Below are 19,998 nucleotides of genomic sequence, written 5' to 3'. Positions count from 1 at the left end.
TATGACCAACACCAAAGACACTGGCGAAAACACTGAGGTACTCCCGGTATGGGGAGGGGTTATATGGGGAATTTAACTTCCTGTCTAAGGTGTGCCAGTGTCCATCACCTGAAGGTGCCATATAACCCATACAGTAATTAAGTGGTTCTGTGTCCCGTGATGTACGATAAAGAAAGGATTTTTTCATCATACTTACCTGTAAAATCTTTTCTTTGAATACATCATGGGACACAGAGTTAGGTTATTATTCATAACCTAAAATAAAAAATATTGCTGCGCTGAATATAAGTGTTGTGAACACTCCCAATTAACTTAATTATAATAACAGGTGAACACACATGAATCGTGTGAAAAGTCCATGAGCCGTATCAGTTACCAAAAATAGTTCTATATCCAAAAAAGGAAGTATGTGTATAGTAACCGTGATTCAATAGAAAAAGCGTTAAATAAAAAAGTAAAAGAAAAGTGTACTTTCAATCAATTTCTTAAATTTTGATGATAATCCCGAGTCCCGGGTGATAACTCTTGCTGGTATCTCAAGTAAGTACGGGTCCTTACCTGAGCCGGTGGACTCCCTCACGAGCGGAGTCAGCAGCGTATACAGAGATGCCCTCTGCGGGGATGAACCAATCCTCCGTAGCCACACGTTCCACCGATAGTTTCCGAAAGGAAGCCGACGAGATGTCCCCGTATTCGGACTACTCGCAACCCGAGTAGTTCCGAGTTCAGCCAATGGTCTCTGGAAGTAGTCAATCAAAATGTCCACCGTCACAGGCATAGCAGGGGAGATAGACGGGCCAGCCAGCCAATCCCTGCCGCAATACAGCGTCTCCTCGCAACTGAACAAAGAGAACTCACTGTTGAAAGACAGCACGCAGAGACTTTTCAGCCAATATATATTTTACATGCAAGGCGAGGCGGTCCTCTAGTATCTTGAGCCTCTCTATTTGTCAGTGAGGTCATCCATCACAATAAATGGCAGAAGGGAGGGCAAAAGCTTTAATTCCAACAGACAGGCCTTGTCCAGGACATTCATATTCATTATTCATAACCTACTGGGTTACACTCCATCTTCAGGTGGATGGACACCGATAGACAAAGTCTTAGACTGGAAGTCCACCCTTATATAACCCCTTCCATACAGGAAGTACTTCAGTTTTGTAGCAAGCACTGAATCCTCAAAAGAGCGGAGGGACCTCTGTGTCCAAAGAAAAGGATTTTACAGGAAAGTATGATGAAAAAAATCCTATTTTCTTTACCATATATCACGAGACACAGAGTTAGGCTATTATTCATTACTTACTGGGGTGTTCCAGAACAATAGTCTTGAGGGGAGGGAGACACCCTGCCAAACAAAAATAGCCATCAGACTTTGAACAGCAGCCTGTAGTACATTATGGCCAAAAGTCAAATCTTAAGCTGCTCCAACATCTACCTGATAAAATCTTGTGAACGTATGCACTGAAGGCCAGGTAGCAGCCTTACAAATCTGAGCCACAGATATCTGATGGCGAAAAGCCCAAGAGGTTCCTACACCCCTGGAAGAATGAGCCTGAATGACCAAATGGCGATAGAAGCTTTAGAAGTTGCCTGTCCCTTCTTGGGTCCTTTTGGTAAAACAAAAAAAGGAGTCTGGTCCTTGGATCTCCGCAGATCTAGACAAAAACTCTGACTGCCCACACTACATTCAAGGAACGAGGTTGAGAGAAAAAAAAAGGCAAAACAATGTCCCGATTTAACCACTTAATAATCGGCCCATAGCCGTCAAATGACGGAGTGATCACATGTAAACCAACCGGTGTGATTTCCCCTCTCCGTCCAGTGTGAGCGTAGAGGGGAGAGATCGGTGGCAGCAGCACTGTGGGCTGCATATGTAGTGCCCAAAACGCTGCTTAGTGGGAGATCCATTGATCCATCCATCCATCCATGCTCACCCAGCCATACCCTGCATACCCAGCCATACTCTGCATGCCCATCCATACCCATCTATGCCCATCCATCCATAGCAATACTCATCCATCCATCCATGCTCAGCCATCCCATCCACTCCCATCCATAATTAGCCATACCCAGCCATACCCAGCCCTACTCAGCTGTGTCCAGCCATACTCAGCCATACCCGGCCATCCCCATCCATGGCTCATCCATCCCCATTAATGCTCATCCATGCCACTACAGTGCCTTACAAAAGTGTAATAGTCAAATTAGATTTGAAACTTATGTCCCTAGAACACCTGACGGTGCTCCCTGCATGTTGTTCCTCTGTATGTGACCACACTGTGGAAAAGTCTCACAAATGTGGTATCACCTTACTCAGGAGGAGTAGGAGAATCTATTTTGGGGTGTAATTTGTGCCATGTACATGTTATGTGTTATAAATATTGTGTAAATGGACAACATTGTGTAAAAATAAAATGTGTTTTCATTTTTTTTTTACATATTTTCCAAAAACTTGTAGAAAAAAATTACATGTTCAAGACTCAATATGCCTCATAGATTATACATTGGGTTGTTTTCTTTCCAAAATGGGGTCACTTTTGGGGTGTTTCCATTGTCCTGGTGCTCCAGGGCCTTCAAAAGTGTAAGAGGTAGTCAAGAAATTATACGTGTAATTTATGCTCAAAGAATGCCTGATGGCGCTCCCTGCATGTTGGGCCTCTGTATGTGGCCACGCTGTGTAAAAGTCTCACATATGTGGTATCGCCATACTTAGGAGTAGTAGAATGTGTTTTGGGGTATAATTTGTGCTATGCATATGCTGTGAGTGAGAAATAACCTGCTAATATCACAATTTGTGAAAAATAGAAAAGAAAATCTTGAGATTTCAAAAAATTGTGGGAAAAAATTACAAGTTCAAAAAACTCACCATGCATCTTACTAAATACCTTGGAATGTCTACTTTCCAAAAAGGAGTCATTTGGTAGGTATTTGTACTTTGGCTTGTTAGGGTCTCAAGAAATGAGATTGCCACCATAGCTTGTGGACTCTATAACTTTCACAAAGACCAAATAATATACATCGATTTGGGTTATTTTTACCAAAGATATGTAGTGGTATAAATTTTGGCCAAAATATATGAAGAAGAATTACTAATTTGCAAAATGTTATAACAGAAACGAAGAAAAAGCTTTATTTTTTTACAGAATTTTCGGTCTTTTTTTTTTATAGTGCAAAAAAAACAGCGTTGATTAAATAACACCAAAAGAAAGCTCTATTTGTGTGAAAAAAAGGACAAAATTTTCAAATAGGTACAGTGTTGCATGACTGAGTAATTGTCATTCAGAATGTGAGAGCACCTAAATCGGTCTGGTTATTATGGGTGTTTAAGTGCCCAGTGGTCAAGTGGTTAAATTAAAGGCTGACACTACCTTTGGCAAGAAGGATGGAATCAGACCCAACACCACCTTGTCGTGGTGAAGAATTAGGTATGGTTCCCTACATGAAAGGGCCGCCAATTTCAACACCCTTCTAGCAGAGGCCATCAGGAAGGCTGGCTTGCGTGACAGCAAGACTAATGGACTTTCCTTGATAGGCTCAAATGGTTGTTTCTGTAACACAGACAGCATCACATTTAAGTCTCAAGGACACATAAGTAACCTAATGGGGGTAAGCAAACGAGTTGCCCCCTACATAAAGGTTCGGACCAGCGAATAGGATGCTAAAGGCCTTTGGAAGAATATTAACAAGGCCAAAATATGACCTCTGATTGTACTCAAAGCTAATCTGATTTTCAAAGCTGAATGTATAAAATAATTCTCCCAATCACGTATTTCCGAGGATACCATTTTCTGGCTTCACACCAAGCAATATAAGTCTTCCAGACCTTATGCTATATCTTCCTAGTTATCGCTTTCCTAGAATTCACCAAGGTAGACACCACCGGTTCAGAGATGCCACGATGCCAGTCTCACAATCTCTGTGAACCAGGGCCTTCTATGCCAGGCTGGTGCCACCAGAATGACCAAATCCTACACAACAAATGTCGAAGGACAGGGATCAGGAAAAAGCATAAACCAGAGTGTCCTGGCTCCATGTAACTACTAGAACATCTGCACCGATTACCAGAGCTTCCCTTGTTGGGGACACAAACTGATGTAGCTTGTTGTTGAACCTGGATGCCAATAGATCATCTGGCCAACCTCAACACCGGAAAATTTCCCGAAATGGCTTTGGGTGTAGGGACCATTCGCCCAGGCAGATCTGCTGATGGCTGAGATAATCTGCCCTCCAGTTCTCTGCCCTCAAGATATGGACCACCAATAGAACAGGCACATGTCCCTCTTCCCAGGCCAATATGTGGTTCACCTCTTCCTGAGCTGAATGACTCCTGGTGGTTTATATAGACCACTGCAGTGGCATTGTTGGACTGAACCCTAATAGGGCAGTCCTGAAGCTCCACCGTCAAGGATCGTTGGGACAGATGTACTGCCAGAAACTCAAGGATTTTAATGGGCAGGCTCTGCCCTTGACCCTCTTCCCTGAGCTATGAGCCCCTCTAGGGTTGCTCCCCAGCACAAGAGACTGGCGTCTCTGGTCAGTACTCTCCAAGACACAGGGAGGACAGCTCTTCCCCTTTGCAGGTTCTGTTCCTGCAACCACTAGCTGAGGCTTAAGCGCACCTGAGGAGATAAGGAGATGGGGTAATCCAGGGCTTGACCTCTCCTGTTGCAAGCCGACAAGATATCTGGTTGTATAGGTCTGGAATGGAACTGGGCATAGGGAACTGCCTGGAAGGAGGACACCATCCTTCCCAGAAGACTTATACAGAGCTGATTGGTGGGTTGCCTGATACCCCTTATCCGACGCATCTGATCCTTCAGGGCACAGACCCTTACGGGTGGCAAAAATACCCTTGCCTGAACCGTATCTGGGATCAGACCTAAATACTTCAGACTTTGAGCTGGTCTCAAGGCTGACTTTTTGGTATTTATGACCCAGCCCAGGCTTTCTAAACAACACAATGTTCAGGCTATGCTCTGTTCTAGGGCCTGTAGTGAGTGATCTCTGAGCAGGAGGTTGTCCAGGTATCCGAGCACTAAGATTCCCTGGGCCCTTAAAAGGCCCAGGACTAGTGCTAGGACCTTAGTAAACACCCGGGTTGCTGTGGCAAGCCCAAAGGGCAGTGCCACATACTGGAAATGACGTTCCTCTACTGCAAATTGCAGGAACCTCTGATGAGCTTTAAAGATGGGTACGGATTTCACCCCTGCAGAGCTATCTAGTTACCTGGCCAGTATTGATCTCCTGGCTATTTCAATAGAAGAGAAATTCTTAATGCTCCACTTACTTTAATGGAAGTGGAAAATGAGGTGGCTAGTTTTCCCAATGCCAAGGCCCCAGGGACCGATGGTCTCATTGAGACCTATAAAAAAAATATAATAAATAATTGTTTCCCGCTCTTCTTAGCGCACTAAATTAGACTTTTCATATGGGTTGGCTCCCAGACTCTGTAGGACCATCCGTAATAGTAGTTATACCCAAAACGGATAAAAAATTTCTACACCCTAAATCTTATAGACCAATTTATCCATTATCTACAGACATTAAAATTCTTGCAAAGATATTTGCAACTAGATTAAATAAGGTTATTAACCGTATTACTCATCCAGATCAGGTAGAATTTATGTCCAACAAAATCAACTGCACTTAATATCAGACGTGCATATTTAAATATTCAGGTTTCGGGCCTCGGGCCATTCAAACTGCGATTTTTTAGCATTAGACGCAATCAAAGCCTTGAATTGTGTTGAATGGCCATATCTGTGGGCCATTCATGATAAATTCAGGCCTGGTTCTGCTTTTTGTAAGCTGGTCTGGTTGTTATACACCTCTCCGGGGGCATTGGTTGGGATGAATGGCTTTCAACCTCCTAGTTTCAGACTTGTTTCCCTTGCTCTTTTCTTTGGCCATAGAGCCTTTGGTATCTCTTATACGGGCCTCTCCTGATGTTACTGGTCTGATTAGAGGAAAGCTGGAGGAAAAGATATCAACTACATGCGGACGATCTTCTCTTTTTCATGTCTAATGTCTGTTCATCCCTGCCCTTAGTAATTGAATATGTTAAGGAGTTTGGAAGGTTTTCTCGTTTAGGCATAAACTGGGAGAAATCCATGTTGATGCCTTTTGACCCCCTTCCGGATCCACTACCACCTATACTTTCTCATTTTAAGGTTGTATCATCCATACAATACTTGGGTATAACTATGTCAGACTCCCCACAGTCATGTATTGCAGATAATATATTTCCATTACTTATTAGATTTCCAAATCAGAGCAAAACCTGGACTAAGCTCCCTTTATCGCTAATAGGTCGTATCAATTTATTACAAATTATATGGATGCCTGAGCTCCTCTTTTTTTACATAATGCCCCGATTTGGATACATATCCGGATCTTTATTAAGATAAACACAATATTTAGGCAATATGGCAGAACAAAACCCCTCGTATTAAACTGGAGACAACATCCCACAAATGCAGACGGGCTGGCAGTTCCTAATCCAAGGCTATATTTTCTTGCCTCCCAATTACAGCACTTTGCTGGATGGGAGTCTGAACAGATATCCTTTCCTGATTGATGATTATTCTCGTTTGCATTTAGGGTCAGTTTCCACTCTCTGTCCATGATGGTGCAAGAGGGGGGTGTCTCGCTTGCTGATATGCCTACTTGTATATTAATTTGTAAAGTATGGGATACAGTTAAAAAAAATTCTTGGTGTCTCATATCCCACTAGATACACTCCCATATGGGAAAATGGTAGACTTTCTCAAATTTCAGCTCTTAGAGGCTTACAGAGATGGGGAAAATTAAGAACTACTTTAACTCAGCTATATCAGAATGGTTTACTTAAATCTTTTGAAGATCTGAGGGGGAGAGTTCTCTGTAGAATCCAATTGTTTTTACCATTCCCTTCAATTAAGGCATGCTCTACATGCCCAGTTTTCTTCTGCCAAGATATTTTTCCCCTCTATCTCTGTCTTGGATAAAATAGTAGGGGCAGGGTCAACAAACGGTCTTACCTCGGTTATTTATAGGGTACTGTCAGATGGGTTCCTATTGAACTTTCCCATTCACTCTCGGGTTGGCTGGAGAAAGATATTGATCGCATCTCTGAGGAGATTTGGGTCAATGTCCCCCAGTCCCCGTTCAGGGTGTCTTTCTCCATCACACAAACTGACCCAGATTTTTATTCTCCATAGGGTCTACAGAACTCTGCAGTTTATCTGTGTAATTGGACTGAAATCTGAGCCAGCCTGTGCTAGATGCAGTAACACAGGTACATTAATACATCTTTTGTGGCAATTTCCGAAACTCCAAAGATACTGGTATATTGGGTTACTGTAATACCTCCATCTATACCTCCCATAATGGTAACACTATAAGGCGCACACTTTTTGTTGCCCGTAGACAGATTGCTCTTAAGTGGACCTCTCCACATCCACTGACTGTCTGATTGGATTGTAGATATCAATAGGATTATTCAATTTGAAAAGCATACATATTCCTTAAGGAACTCCCTGAATAAGTTTGATGTTATCTGGTCTAGATGGCTTCAATCTATGACTTAGGAATCATGTCAACCAATGGGTACTATGTACTTTGTTATACTGGATATTGATATTCTTTCGGGAAGTTTCGGCTGAACAGTTCTTAAGCCATAGAAGTCTGCACATGTGTACAGACAGGAGAGCCATATGAGAGACTTGCTGTATCAAGTCCTTTAAGGCATCTACACAAAACACAGTGCTTGAGGTATATCTGCTCTGCTTTCAGCAGGATCTTCCTCTTGACCATCTGACTCGATCCTTTCGTATGCCCTGATAAAAAAAAAAAAAAAAAAAAAAAAAACTGTAATCCAAAGGCATAATGAGCTAATATGCACCTGTATGTCTGTCTGTGCATGTGGTATTGCGGGCGAGCAATTGCGGTGAAGAGAGGTAGAATGGGTATCTGCCAATGTAAACAAGGCTATCCCCGTTCTGACAGGGGAGGAGAGAGAGGTGGTCAGCTATTCCTAGCAATCAGGAACAGTGATCTCTCTCTACTACCAATCAGCCAGTCCATTCCCCTGACAGTTAGAGACACCTCCCTAGGGAGCCCTTAACCCCTTCCCTGCCAGTGTGAGTCTGGATCAAAGGCCTATCTGACTGATACCAACTGGACATCTTCTGGCCCAGATTGCTCAGAAGCAGACTCCTCTGCCAAACCCTCCACAGAATCCTTGGCATTTAGCTCTTCCCCATCATCAACCCATTCCTGCTCCAAGTTAGTAGGATCAGGGGAGGGGAATCTGTCATTCTTCTTGCCATCCTGCGAGATAGAGGGAATCATGCTAGCAATCATGTCCTCTAACCCAGCTAGAGCTTAGGACAGACCATTTCTGGTGTTAAAGGTGGAAGCAGGAGTGTTGACAGTAGACACCATACCAGACAGGTGCAGCGGCTTAGATTGCCCAGAAGCCTCTGGTCTTTCAGGGGATACAACACTAAGGTTTTGACTAAGCTCCTTCCCTGTAGTCTTGGTCCCGCTCCTCTTTTTTGAAGACATTGCAAGCCATAAAAAGGGAGTACCTGAGCTTAATCATAGGGCTCACCAAGCCCCTATGCAACAATTTTGCTAAGCAATTTACCCTACTAACCAACACCTGGTGACTCACGTGACCCGGGTAAGGAGAAATGAACTGCTGAAAGTGAATGGTTCAGAGTCTACTTTGTGTCCCACAGCTCTCCCCTGGAAAAGGCACGTCAGCCATTCTCAGCTTAAATAAGATGACTCTGCGCATACACGCACAGTCCTGGCAAATGTGCCCGGCTGTATTTGCACATGACGCAAATTTTCACATGCCAAGTTTAGCCTATGGCGCATGCACACGTCTGTGGCGAAGCCACGTGCACCATGTCACAAAACTCAAATCTTCTCAAACTGGTTCCTGGAACATGACAATGACACCAGATCTCAATCCAAAAGAGCCCCTTTGGGATGTGGTGGAACGGGAGATTTGCATCATGGATGCGCAGCCAACAAATCTGCAGCAACTGCGTGATGCTATTGGGTCAATATGGACCAAAGTCTCTGAGGAATGTTTCCAACACCTTGAGGAATAATGCGACGTGGTGCATTATCCTGCTTAATTTAGCGTTCACAAGAGGGGTACACCGTAGTCATAAAAGGATGGACATGGTCAGAAACAACACTCAGGTAGGCTGTGGTGTTTAAACGATGCTCAATTGGTACTAAGGGGCCCAAAGTGTGCCAAGAAAATATTCCCCACACCATTCATTACATCAACACCACCAGCCTGAACCATTGATACAAGGTAGGATGGATCCATGCTTTCATGTTTAATCTAAATTCTGACCCTACCATCTGAAATTGAGACTCATCAGACAAGGCACCATTTTTCCATTCTTCTGTTGTCCAGTTTTGGTGAGCCTGTGCGAATTGTAGCCTCAGTTTCCTGTTCTTAGCTGACAGGAGTGGCACCTGGTGTGGTCTTCTGCTGCTGTAGCCCATCTGCTTCACGGTTCGAAGTGTTGTACGTGCAGAGATTGTATTCTGCATATTTTGGTTGTAAAGAGTGGTTATTTGAGTTACTGTTGCCTTTCTATCATCTCAAACCAGTATGCCATTTCTCCTCTGACATCAACAAGGCATTTTCATCCACACGTCTGCTGCTCACTGAATGTTTTCTCTTTTTTGGACCATTCTCTGTAAACCCTAGAGATGGTTGTGCATCTAAATCCCAGTAGATCAGAAATACTCAGACCAGCCTGTCTGGCACCAACAACCATGCCACGTTCAAAGTAACTTAAATCCCATTTCTTCCCCATTCTGATGCTCAGTTTGAACTTCGATTGTAAAACGCAGAAGATTTTTATAAAAAGCCTTTTGTGTGCAGCAACCCCCCTCCCCCCCTAATACTTACCTGAGGTCCTTCTAGATCTAGAGATGTTACATGAATGTCTTGGCTGCCCAGGACTCCCCCTCCTCATTGGCTAAGACAGCAGACTGGCGCCATTGGCTCCAGCTGCTGTCAAAGTCAGTCAGTCAATGAGGAAAGAAAGGGGCAGACCGGGGCTGCTGCTTCATGTCTGAATGGACACAGGGAGCTGTGGCTCCGCTCAGGTGCCCCCAGAGCAAGTTTCTTGCTGTGAGTGCACTCAACAGGAGAGCAGGGCCAGGAGAACTGAGGAGGGACACGAGAAGAGGAGGATCTGGGCTACTCTGTTCAAAACCATTACACAGGGAAGGTAAGTAAACCAGGTTATTTTGAACTAAAAAAAGGCAAAAAATAAACGAGACTTTAAAATCACTTTCAACAAGTTTCCTTCGCCACATCTAGATGCCTAGATGCATTGAGTTGCTGCCATATGATTGCCTGATTAGCAATTTGTGTGACCAAGCAACTGAACAGGTGTACCTAATAAAGTGGCCGGTGAGTGCATATTGCTCTTAGAAGAGCTTGTTCAAATTTTTCCTGATTTTTTAGATGTTATTTTCTCTATAAAGGTTTTGTGTATTTTTGTTTAGTAGTGGTTTGTAACACCTCCTTATATAAAGCTTTTGCTGGTAAAGATACACTTGGTATAGATCCAGAAGCAGCATAAAGTATTTCTGGGATGAGAACTCTGGAGGGAAAAGCTACTCGCACTTTCAACATGGTCCTCGTCATTTCATTCCATAAAGTCATTTTTTATGTCTTTAGGGCCCCTCTGTCATGCCAAGATGCGTTTGGTCATCCTTTTAGCATTTGGAAAAGAATATTTCTTCTCACAATATTTTCAAATTGCCACTTTGCTCTCAGCAGAAAATTGCACTGTGCAAATGTTTCCGAATTCTAGATTTTGGTTTCACCATTTTACTGAGAGGAGGAAAAGGAAAACCAATTTACTAACCAGACTATAGGTAAAAATTATGCTGTGATGGTGTAGAATATTAATATGAATCATTTAAAGGTTAAAAAAGATGATTTGGCAGACGAATGTACCCTCTTGCCTGTCAATTAAAAGGGTTGTAAACCCTCAAGGTTTTTCACCTTAATGCATTCTATGCATTAAGGTAAAAAACCTTCTGTAGTGCAGCAGCCCCCCAGAGCCCACCCCTTTTACTTACCTAAACCTGATCTTTCCAGCAACAAGAATGAGCACCGCTGTCTCGGATCCTCACTAGATAGCCATTGGCTCCCACTGCTGTCAATCAAATCCAGTGACACAGGAGCCTGGAGGCAGGACAGAGTCCTGCTGTCTGCAACAATGGACACAGCAGCAGGGCTTGGGAGTGTGCTGGCACCAGCGCCCCCATGGAATGCAGCTCTCCGTGCGTGAACTCAAGAAGAGGAGGAGGAGCCAGGAGCGCTGCTGGGGGACCCCAGAAAAGGAGGTCGCTCTGTGAAAAACCCTTGCACAGAGCAGGGAAGTATAATAGGTTTGTTATTTAAAAAACAAAACAAAAAAACAGCCCCTTTCAGGCCTGAGAGCACAGATACCTTCATCTACTGTATCCCAAAAAACACCCAACTGTAGGAGATACAAGATGGAGCTCACAAGCAAACTAAACTTGCGCCCCCTCCCAGTGGCAGAAATGCATATTTCTGTTTGAGAACTGCATTGAAAAGTACAGTGTTACTTAAATTGTATTGTTTTCTGCTGAGAGAACTTGTGTTATAGATATATTATTTATCATTGTAAAATAACATTCAACACTTTTCTTTTTTTCCAATTTTCCAGGGAAAAAAAAAGCATAAAACAGCTACTATAAAAAAAAGGGGGAGAAAACACTTTTTTCCAGGCCTTCCCATTTGTAGGCGCTTCACAGCTTCTATCCTGCAGCTCTGTCCAGCACAGCATCATTATTAGACCCCTTTCACACCACACCGCCCATTGCGTCGGCGGTAAAACACAGCTATTTTTAGCGGCGTTTTACCGCCCGATTTGCGGCGCATTTCGGCCGAGAAAGGGTTAAAACCGCCGTCAATAGCGGGGTTTTGCCGGCGGTATTACAGCGCTGCCCCATTGATTTCAATGGGGAGCAGCGGTGGAGGAGCGGTAAACACACCGCTCGTTCACCGCTCCAAAGAAGCTGCTTGCAGGACTTTTTTCTGACGTCCTGCCAGCGCACCGCTGTAGTGTGAAAGCCCTCGGGCTTTCACACTACACACAATGGTGCAGCTTCTTTAGGGCAGATTGCAGGCGCTATTTCTAACGCTATAGCGCCTGCAAGACGCCCTGGTGTGAAAGGGGTCTTATAGAGTGTTTATAGGGCCAGACAGGGACATTAGATGAGATATTTATTTAGACATAGATTGTTTTCTTTTGGTTCCTCCCACGTTCTCTTTTCTTGACTGGCTATGATGTCTGTGTATGTTTATGTCGTTGTCGCTCTCAGAATGTAGTAGCCAAAGTTCTGATTGACTTCATGTGATTCCATTGTTCCACAAGGTGCACAGTTGAGAGTGATTTTAGATGTTCTGCTGATGTCGTTTTCACCTGTATTTTACATAAGGGGGGAACCATATTTAAGGGATATCAGTGGAATATTTCAGGGTAATGAATAAGCACAGAGTCGCTGTGTGGAACGCGTCTATCTGTACCCGTTTGCCTGTCCTGTGGTGTTATTCATGTTACGGATTTTACAGCAAAGAGATTCATCACTACCTCAGTGTGCAGTCATCTATTCCTTTTAGCCATATTGCATGGCCGACGAGCCGAGGCTAGCACCCCTGGGAGGAGTCCATTCCCCAGCCTACCTGGTTCCATCACTCACCTGGAGCTGCGTTTACTTTTTTTATTGCCAGCACAACAGTCTGCTCAGGCACTCAGCCTGGGGACTTGACAACAAAACCCTCAGCCACATACCTCAGTCTGTCCCTCATTCACTGCTACCTTCTTCACCTTTAGTATAGGGGAGGACAGACTGCTGCAGTTCTCTTCCTCACCGCTCTCTGTGCAACCTGTCGGTTTAGAGTCCCCCCACCTCCCCCACTAAATAATATTTATTTAGGAATTTAATTTGTTTAAGTAGCTTTTATTTAAATATAACTTTGTGATTTTACCATAAGGAGCCTTGCTCAGGAACTTGCTGTTTTGGAGTGACAACTGCCTCTCATTCCTGTTCCTGCATGGTTACAGGTTACCATGGTGGAAACAACAAACTTCGGTGCTGACACACTTTTCTCAGGCATGGTCCACTGTTGCCACTATTAGGCCAGAGCAATGATGTGCAATTGATCTGGCAGCAAATACCGTATTTATTGGCGTATAACACTCACTTTTATCCCCTTAAAATCAGGGGGAAATTGTGGGTGCGTGTTATATACCGATCACCTCCGTTCCCCTGCTGATTGCGAGGAAAGGAGTGAGCGGAGCCGAGATACACAAAGCCGAAGTACACTCGGCTCCTCTCGCAGTCACACTTACCTCCACTGATTGCGAAAGGAGTGAGTGCCGCTGACATATAGAAAGCCGAGTGTACTTCGGCTAGACTCGGCTCCTCTCACAGCCCTGCCCCTGACTGTGAGCAGAGCCGAGTCTAGCCGAAGTACACTCAGCTTTCTGTATGTTAGCGGCGCTCGCTCCTCTCGCAATCAGTGGAGATGGGCGGGACTGTGAGCAGGGTCGAGCCTAGCCAAAGTACACTAGGCTTTGTGTATCACGGCTCTGCTCGCTCCTCTCCGCTCATAGTCAGCGGAGATCGGTGCCAAATTTAAATCAGGGCAAGACTGCAAAGAGACTGGCAATTCTGCAAAGAGATTGGCAAGGCTGCAAAGGCACTGGGCAAGGCTGCAATGATGGACAAGGCTGCAGATGGACCCTGATAAGGCTGCATTGATGGGCATTTAAATGTAAGTTTTTTCCTTAAACTTCCCTCCTAAAAAAAAAATTTCTTTAAAACTCCCTCCTAAACTTGGGGGGCGTGTTATACGCCGATAAATACGGTACATGTAGACGGGAAGTAGCTAAAAGAAAATGGAGGAGAACAACACTGAAAATAATATTTTATGGGGGAAACAACTGCCTTTGCTTATGATACCCAAAGCTTTAGCAATCTAAATGTCATGCAGTACAAAAAAATACAATATATTGTTCATTAAAGACGGTATTAACTTTACAGGTTTTTTTAGTGCACGATCTTATAATTTATCAAAAAAAAAAAAAATCAAATGCTCAGGGCTGGTTCACACCAAAACGCAAACATTATGCCATTTGCACGGAGATGCATTAATGTGCATCTCCAATGTGTTTGCGATATATTTATGTGCAGTTTAAATTCATTTTTCTTGTGCTGCATAATCGCATGCCTATGAGACACCACATAGCCTCAGAAAGATAGCAGCAGGAAGGGGGAAACACTTTTTTTAAATTGTTATTTGCAACGAAAAAACATTTGTACTGCCCAATCACATGCAGATGCGTTGTGTTGCAGTGGTATGTGCTGTATAGCATTGTACAGCGATCCATTGAGCAAAAATAATGCATGCATCGTTTTAGCATAAAGCCAGAGCAATGCAGCACATAGATGTGAACACTGATTTAAAGTGTCATTAAACCCAAAATCGAATTTTTGTCATTACCTTCAAAAATATTTAATGGAACTACTGTATTTCTGCTGGAAATTTCATTAAAATGCAGTTAGTAAATACCTGGTGATCCTGACAGCTCATAGGACTTCTGTGTTTCGAGTGGCAACCCTGTCTTCTACATTGCCCCGCTGACTGTGCATGCTCCAATTTCAGTATAGGGAAGCAGGGCACAACCTCTTTCCTCCTTAGCAATCCACCCCATGTGATAATCTGCCTGTCATAAGGAGGCCGTCATTGACAATGGATTATTTCCTCTCCCGTCCTGGGATCCAGTCCATATGACATGGGTGATCACATTACCTTTACTAAATAATAATAACAAAGAAAAATAATCAAAATGGAAATGCTTGTTTATATACAGTGACATTGTTTTCTTGAAACTAAGGATGAGCTCCGGCGTGTTCACACAGCCCATGTGTAGAGCCCGCCAGGAAGTCGGCACTGCGCTGTGCTAATCACAGGCAGTGAGACATTTCCTGATCTCTGCAGCTGCTCATCGGGACAATGTCTCACTGCCTGTGATTAGTGCAGCCCAGTGCTGACTTCCTGGTGGGCTGTGCAAACACGCCGGAGCTCATCCTTACTTAAAACACACAAAATTCGTTATCATTCCAATGCTTATGGCAGAGTTTTTTGATTAATGGTGAGGCAGAATTCATGGGGATAGACCTCTCCTGCTCATGGAGGCTAGAGGGTATGACAGGAAAAGTCAATCCCCATAAACATCGCTATCAATCAACAAACGCCTCCATAAGCATAGAATAGGTAACGTAAATTGTGTGTTTTAAGTAAACAATGAAAATTGTGTATATAAACAAGCATTCATTCAATTTTCTTTGTATAGTATTTTATTTTCAATTCGATAATTTTTTTTCTTTTAATTTGCCAATTGTTACATGATCACAGAGTCAAGTGGGCTGGGTCACATGGGGAGAAAAGAGGAAGTAATCCACTCTCAAATCTGCTAGGAATGAGCTCCACCCTTATATTGCAGTTACCTGCAGTGGAGCTGCATAATGATCATGAAACTGGCTTACAGAAGATCAATTCAAGAGTATTAACAATCATTCTACTGTTGGTACTATAAAGCTAATGATTTTAACACCATTACACCATGCACTTACGTTGAAGCATATGGAAATTGGCTTAATCACACTGTAAACCAAAGTTATTGTCCTTGCTTTTGCGTTGTGGTTGTGTTGGGCTATTGACGCCTAATACAACACGATGGCTCTGTTGTGAACTGGCCCTTATGTGTTTTATTACTGAATGGAAAAAAAAAATACTCAAAATGTACATACTTCTTCTCCTTTCTGTGCTTCTACATGTTTGTCCAGAAACGTGCCTTGCAGCACAGAGCCCACAATGGTCAGTCCTTTTCCAGCCTTAAGCTGAGTTGTTAGTGAAAGCAGTCTGGGATGTTTTACATTTTGCTCTGAATCCAGGTTGAGTAGCACCAAAATCTGAGGTCTGAAAGAAACACATTATGGTTTTAAAATTTGTTAAAGTAGTATGTGTTAAGAATATTCAATCCATGAAAATTGTCATTGAAAATTATTTCAATATCAATTCTCAGTCTGTTATAGCCAGACTGTGTTATAACAGACTGAGAAATATAATAATTATTACAACCAAGGCTATAAGTAATGGTATTCAAGAGAAAAAGCAAGTAGTACAGAGCCCATCTTCAATATTCTTCCCTGTTTAATCATTATAATTCTCGTGCCTGTGCTGTACTCCTCCGATACAGACAACTCAGATTCAATATCACTCCCTTAACCATCAAATATTACACCACCAGAGTGGATTGCCTCATTGGAAGCAGAACTTCTGACATCTGGTTTTTCTTACCTATCCTTGCCTTAATGCAGAAGACAGTCTAGTAGTGTCCCTTTTATTTTATTTTTTTCACTGTTCTTTTAAAAAAAAAATGCATGTCACTTTTATTCCTATTACAAGGAATGTAAAAATCCCTTGTAATAGAAAAAAAGCATGACAGGTCCTCTTTTATATATGAGATCTTGGGTCAGAGACCGCACATCACATATTTACACTAAAATGCAATTTAAAAAAAACTTGTCATTTGAAAAAAATAAAAATAAATAAAATGTCCCTCTAAGAGTTATGGGCAATGACTTGGAGACAGGTGGGGGGCTAGGGGCTATCTTCCCCTCACTCGTCTCCATGTCAGGCCAGGGACAGGTCCAGATCGCCGTCATGGACCTGGCTCCTAACTTTTTTAGCTGGCTCCTAGATTCCAAGAAAATTTGTCAACCCCTGATATATATATATATATATATACACACATACATACACTCACACACACATCTCATTAAAAACGACTCTCCACATACAGTAGGAGTTCGCAACATGCAAAGATTTCAATTACAGTTCACATGTGGATTTGGCACATTTGGAGAATCCTTCTTCAGGAGAATATGTGACAGAATCAGTACAGTGGAACCCACTCCTAATCTTTAACCACTTGACCACTGGGCACTTAAACACCCTTAATAACCAGACCAATTTTCAGCTTTTGGTGCTCTCACATTTTGAATGACAATTACTCAGTCATGCAACACTGGACTTATATGAAATTTGTGTCCTTTTTTTCACACAAATGGAGCTTTCTTTTGGTGGTATTTAATCACCGCTGGGTTTTTTATTTTTTGTGCTATAAAAGAAAAAATACAGAAAATTCTGTAAAAAAATGAATTTTTCTTTGTTTCTGTTATAAAATTTAGCAGATTAGTAATTTTTTCTTCATAAATTTTGGCCAAAATTTATACTACTACATATCTTTGGTAAAAATAAGTACAAATTGGTGGATATTATTTGGTCTTTGTGAAAGTTAGAGTCCACAAGCTATGGTGCCAAGATCTGAAAATTGATCACACCTGAAGTACTGACGGCCTATTTCAATTCTTGAGACCCTAACATGCCAGAAAAGTACAAATACCCCCCAAATGACCCCTTTTTGGAAAGAAGACATTACAAAGTATTTAGTAAGAGGCATGATGAGTTTTTTGAAGTTGTCATTTTTTTCCCACAATTCTTTGCAATATCGAGATTTTTTTTACATTTTTTTTTTTTCACAAAATTGTCATATTATCAGTTTATTTCTCACACACAGCATATGCATACCACAAATTACACCCCAAAACACATTCTGCTATTACTCCCGAGTATGGCGATACCACATGTGTGAGACTTTTACACAGTGTGGCCACATACAGAGGCCCAACATGCAGGGAGCGCCATCAGGCGTTCTGGAGCACCCAGGCCAATTCTGACATTTCTCTCCTACATGTAAAAATCATCATTTATTTGCTAGAAAATTACATAGAACCCCAAAAAATTATATATTTTTTTTTAGCAAACACCCTGGAGAATACAATGGTGGTCGTTGCAACTTTTTATCTCGCACGGTATTTGCACAGCAATTTTTCGAATGCTTTTTTTTGGAAAAAAAAATGTTTGGTGCTTAAAAAAAAACACAGTAAAAGTTAGCCCAATTTTTGCATAATGTGAAAGATGAAGTTACGCTGAGTAAATAGATACCTAACATGTCACTCTTCAAAATTGCACAGGCTCGTGGAATGGTGCCAAACGTCGCTACTTAAAAATCCCCAAAGGCGACGATTTAAATTTTGTTTACTGGTTATATGTTTTGAGTTACAGAGGAGGTCTAGGGCTAGAATTATTGCTCTCGCTCTAACATTCGCAGCGATACCTCACATGTGTGGTTTGAACACTGTTTTTATATGTGGGCGGGACTTACGTATGCGTTTGCTTCTGCATGCGAGCACATGGGGAAAGGGGCCCTTTAAAAAAAATATATTTTTATTGTTCATTTTACTTTATTTTAGTTTGAAATTTTTTTCCCCCAAAAATAAATTTTTTGATCATTTTTATTCCTATTACAAGGAATGTAAACATCCCTTGTAATAGGAATATGGCATGACAGGTCCTCTTTACAGTGAGATATGGGGTCAATAAGATCCCACATCTCACCTCTAAGCTGGGAAGCCTGAAAAAAAAAAAAAAAAAAGATTCTGGCTTTGATCGTATTGGCGAGTCGGTAGAAGCTCCGGAGGGCGGAGGGAGGCAGGGGGGATGTCTATGGCTGGGTATTGCAGGGTATCACCGACTATGGCTGGGTATCTCAGAGTATGGCGTTACAGAGTATTGCGTTGCAGAGCATTGCAGGGTATTGGCGGGTGTTGCAGAGCATTGCAGAGTGTTGCAGGGTATTGGCGGGTGTTGCAGAGCATTGCAGAGTGTTGCAGGGTATTGCAGAGTGTTGCAGGGTATTGCAGAGTGTTGCAGGGTATTGGCAGGGTATTGCAGAGTATTGGCAGGGTATTGCAGAGTATTGAAGGGTATTGCAGAGTATTGCAGAGTAATGGCAGGGTATTGCAGAGTGTTGCAGAGTATTAGCTGGCATTGCAGAGTATTGCAGGGTATTGCAGAGTATTGGCAGGGAATTGAGGGGTTAATTTTCGGTGAGCAGCGATTTGGGCAATGCAGATGCAGCCCACATCACTGCTGACACCGATCTCTTCCCCCTCCGCTGTACCGATCAGTACAGAGAGGGGGAGGGAGGAACCGGCGTCATAACATGACGCCGGTTTGTCTACAAGTGATCACTCCGTCATTTGACGGAGCGATCACGTGGTAAAAGCCCGCGATGAGCGGCCGTTTACCGTGATCCGTGATGCACAAGACCCGGCGGTCACGGATGCTCTCGAGTGCGTGCCCCAGGGGGCGCGCGATAGCGGAATTCTGGGAGGACGTCTTAGGACGTCCTCCCAGAGTTAAACAACCGCCCTGTAGCCGTCATTCGGCTATGGGCCGGTTGTTAAGTGGTTAATAAGGTAATATCAACCAGTAGGGTAAACTGGAATTCATAGCATGTGTATGTTGTCGATAGAGGTGCAAATGAGTGAGCCAAGGAGAAATACTAAATTAGGGTACAATCACTAAACAGCCAATGGTCTTTTACAAATAATCTTAAAGTAACAGGACTAACTTTCCATTGGTGAACCATCCAGACCCAATGTGAGCAATTCACCATAAAGACAGCATGGTAGTCAAAGTAGTCAAGGCACATATATTCCAAAGAGGAGGCACCTGATATATATCCTAGAAGCAAACTCAGTCTCAGTTCACATGAATCCAGCCTGTACTTTACAAATGCACCATGACTGAAAAAATTTACTTGACCCCCCCCCCCCCCCTTTTTTTTATTAGGAACAAGGTGCATTACAATACATAGTATGTGTGTTGTGGTATCCTCTACTGTATAATGTGCTGGGAAGCCATTTATAATGATGGACGGCAGTATGTTCAGATAAGGGGTGCAAAGGGTATGACAGCAGGCAGTACACAAAGAAGTGGAGGGTTACGATAACAGGCAG

General features: G+C 42.8%; 1 protein-coding gene across 2 annotated transcripts in view; it reads right to left on the bottom strand.

Moving 5' to 3' along the window:
* The window catches only part of SLC12A7 (solute carrier family 12 member 7), a 684,227-nt gene that overhangs the window by 197,405 nt on the left and 466,824 nt on the right, over positions 1-19,998 (bottom strand). For both annotated transcript variants that reach the window (XM_077491822.1, XM_077491823.1), the window contains exon 17: positions 15,880-16,048. In XM_077491822.1, the coding sequence (XP_077347948.1) occupies positions 15,880-16,048 (169 nt within the window). The remainder of the gene's footprint in view (positions 1-15,879; positions 16,049-19,998) is intronic.

This window comes from Lithobates pipiens, unplaced genomic scaffold (assembly GCF_037356315.1).
Source record: "Lithobates pipiens isolate NorthernLeopardFrog02 unplaced genomic scaffold, aLitPip1_a1.2 Scaffold_19, whole genome shotgun sequence".
NCBI classification, from domain to species: domain Eukaryota; kingdom Metazoa; phylum Chordata; class Amphibia; order Anura; family Ranidae; genus Lithobates; species Lithobates pipiens.
The sequence above is the reverse complement of the archived record's forward strand: the minus strand, read 5'-3'. Positions and strand labels throughout refer to the sequence as shown.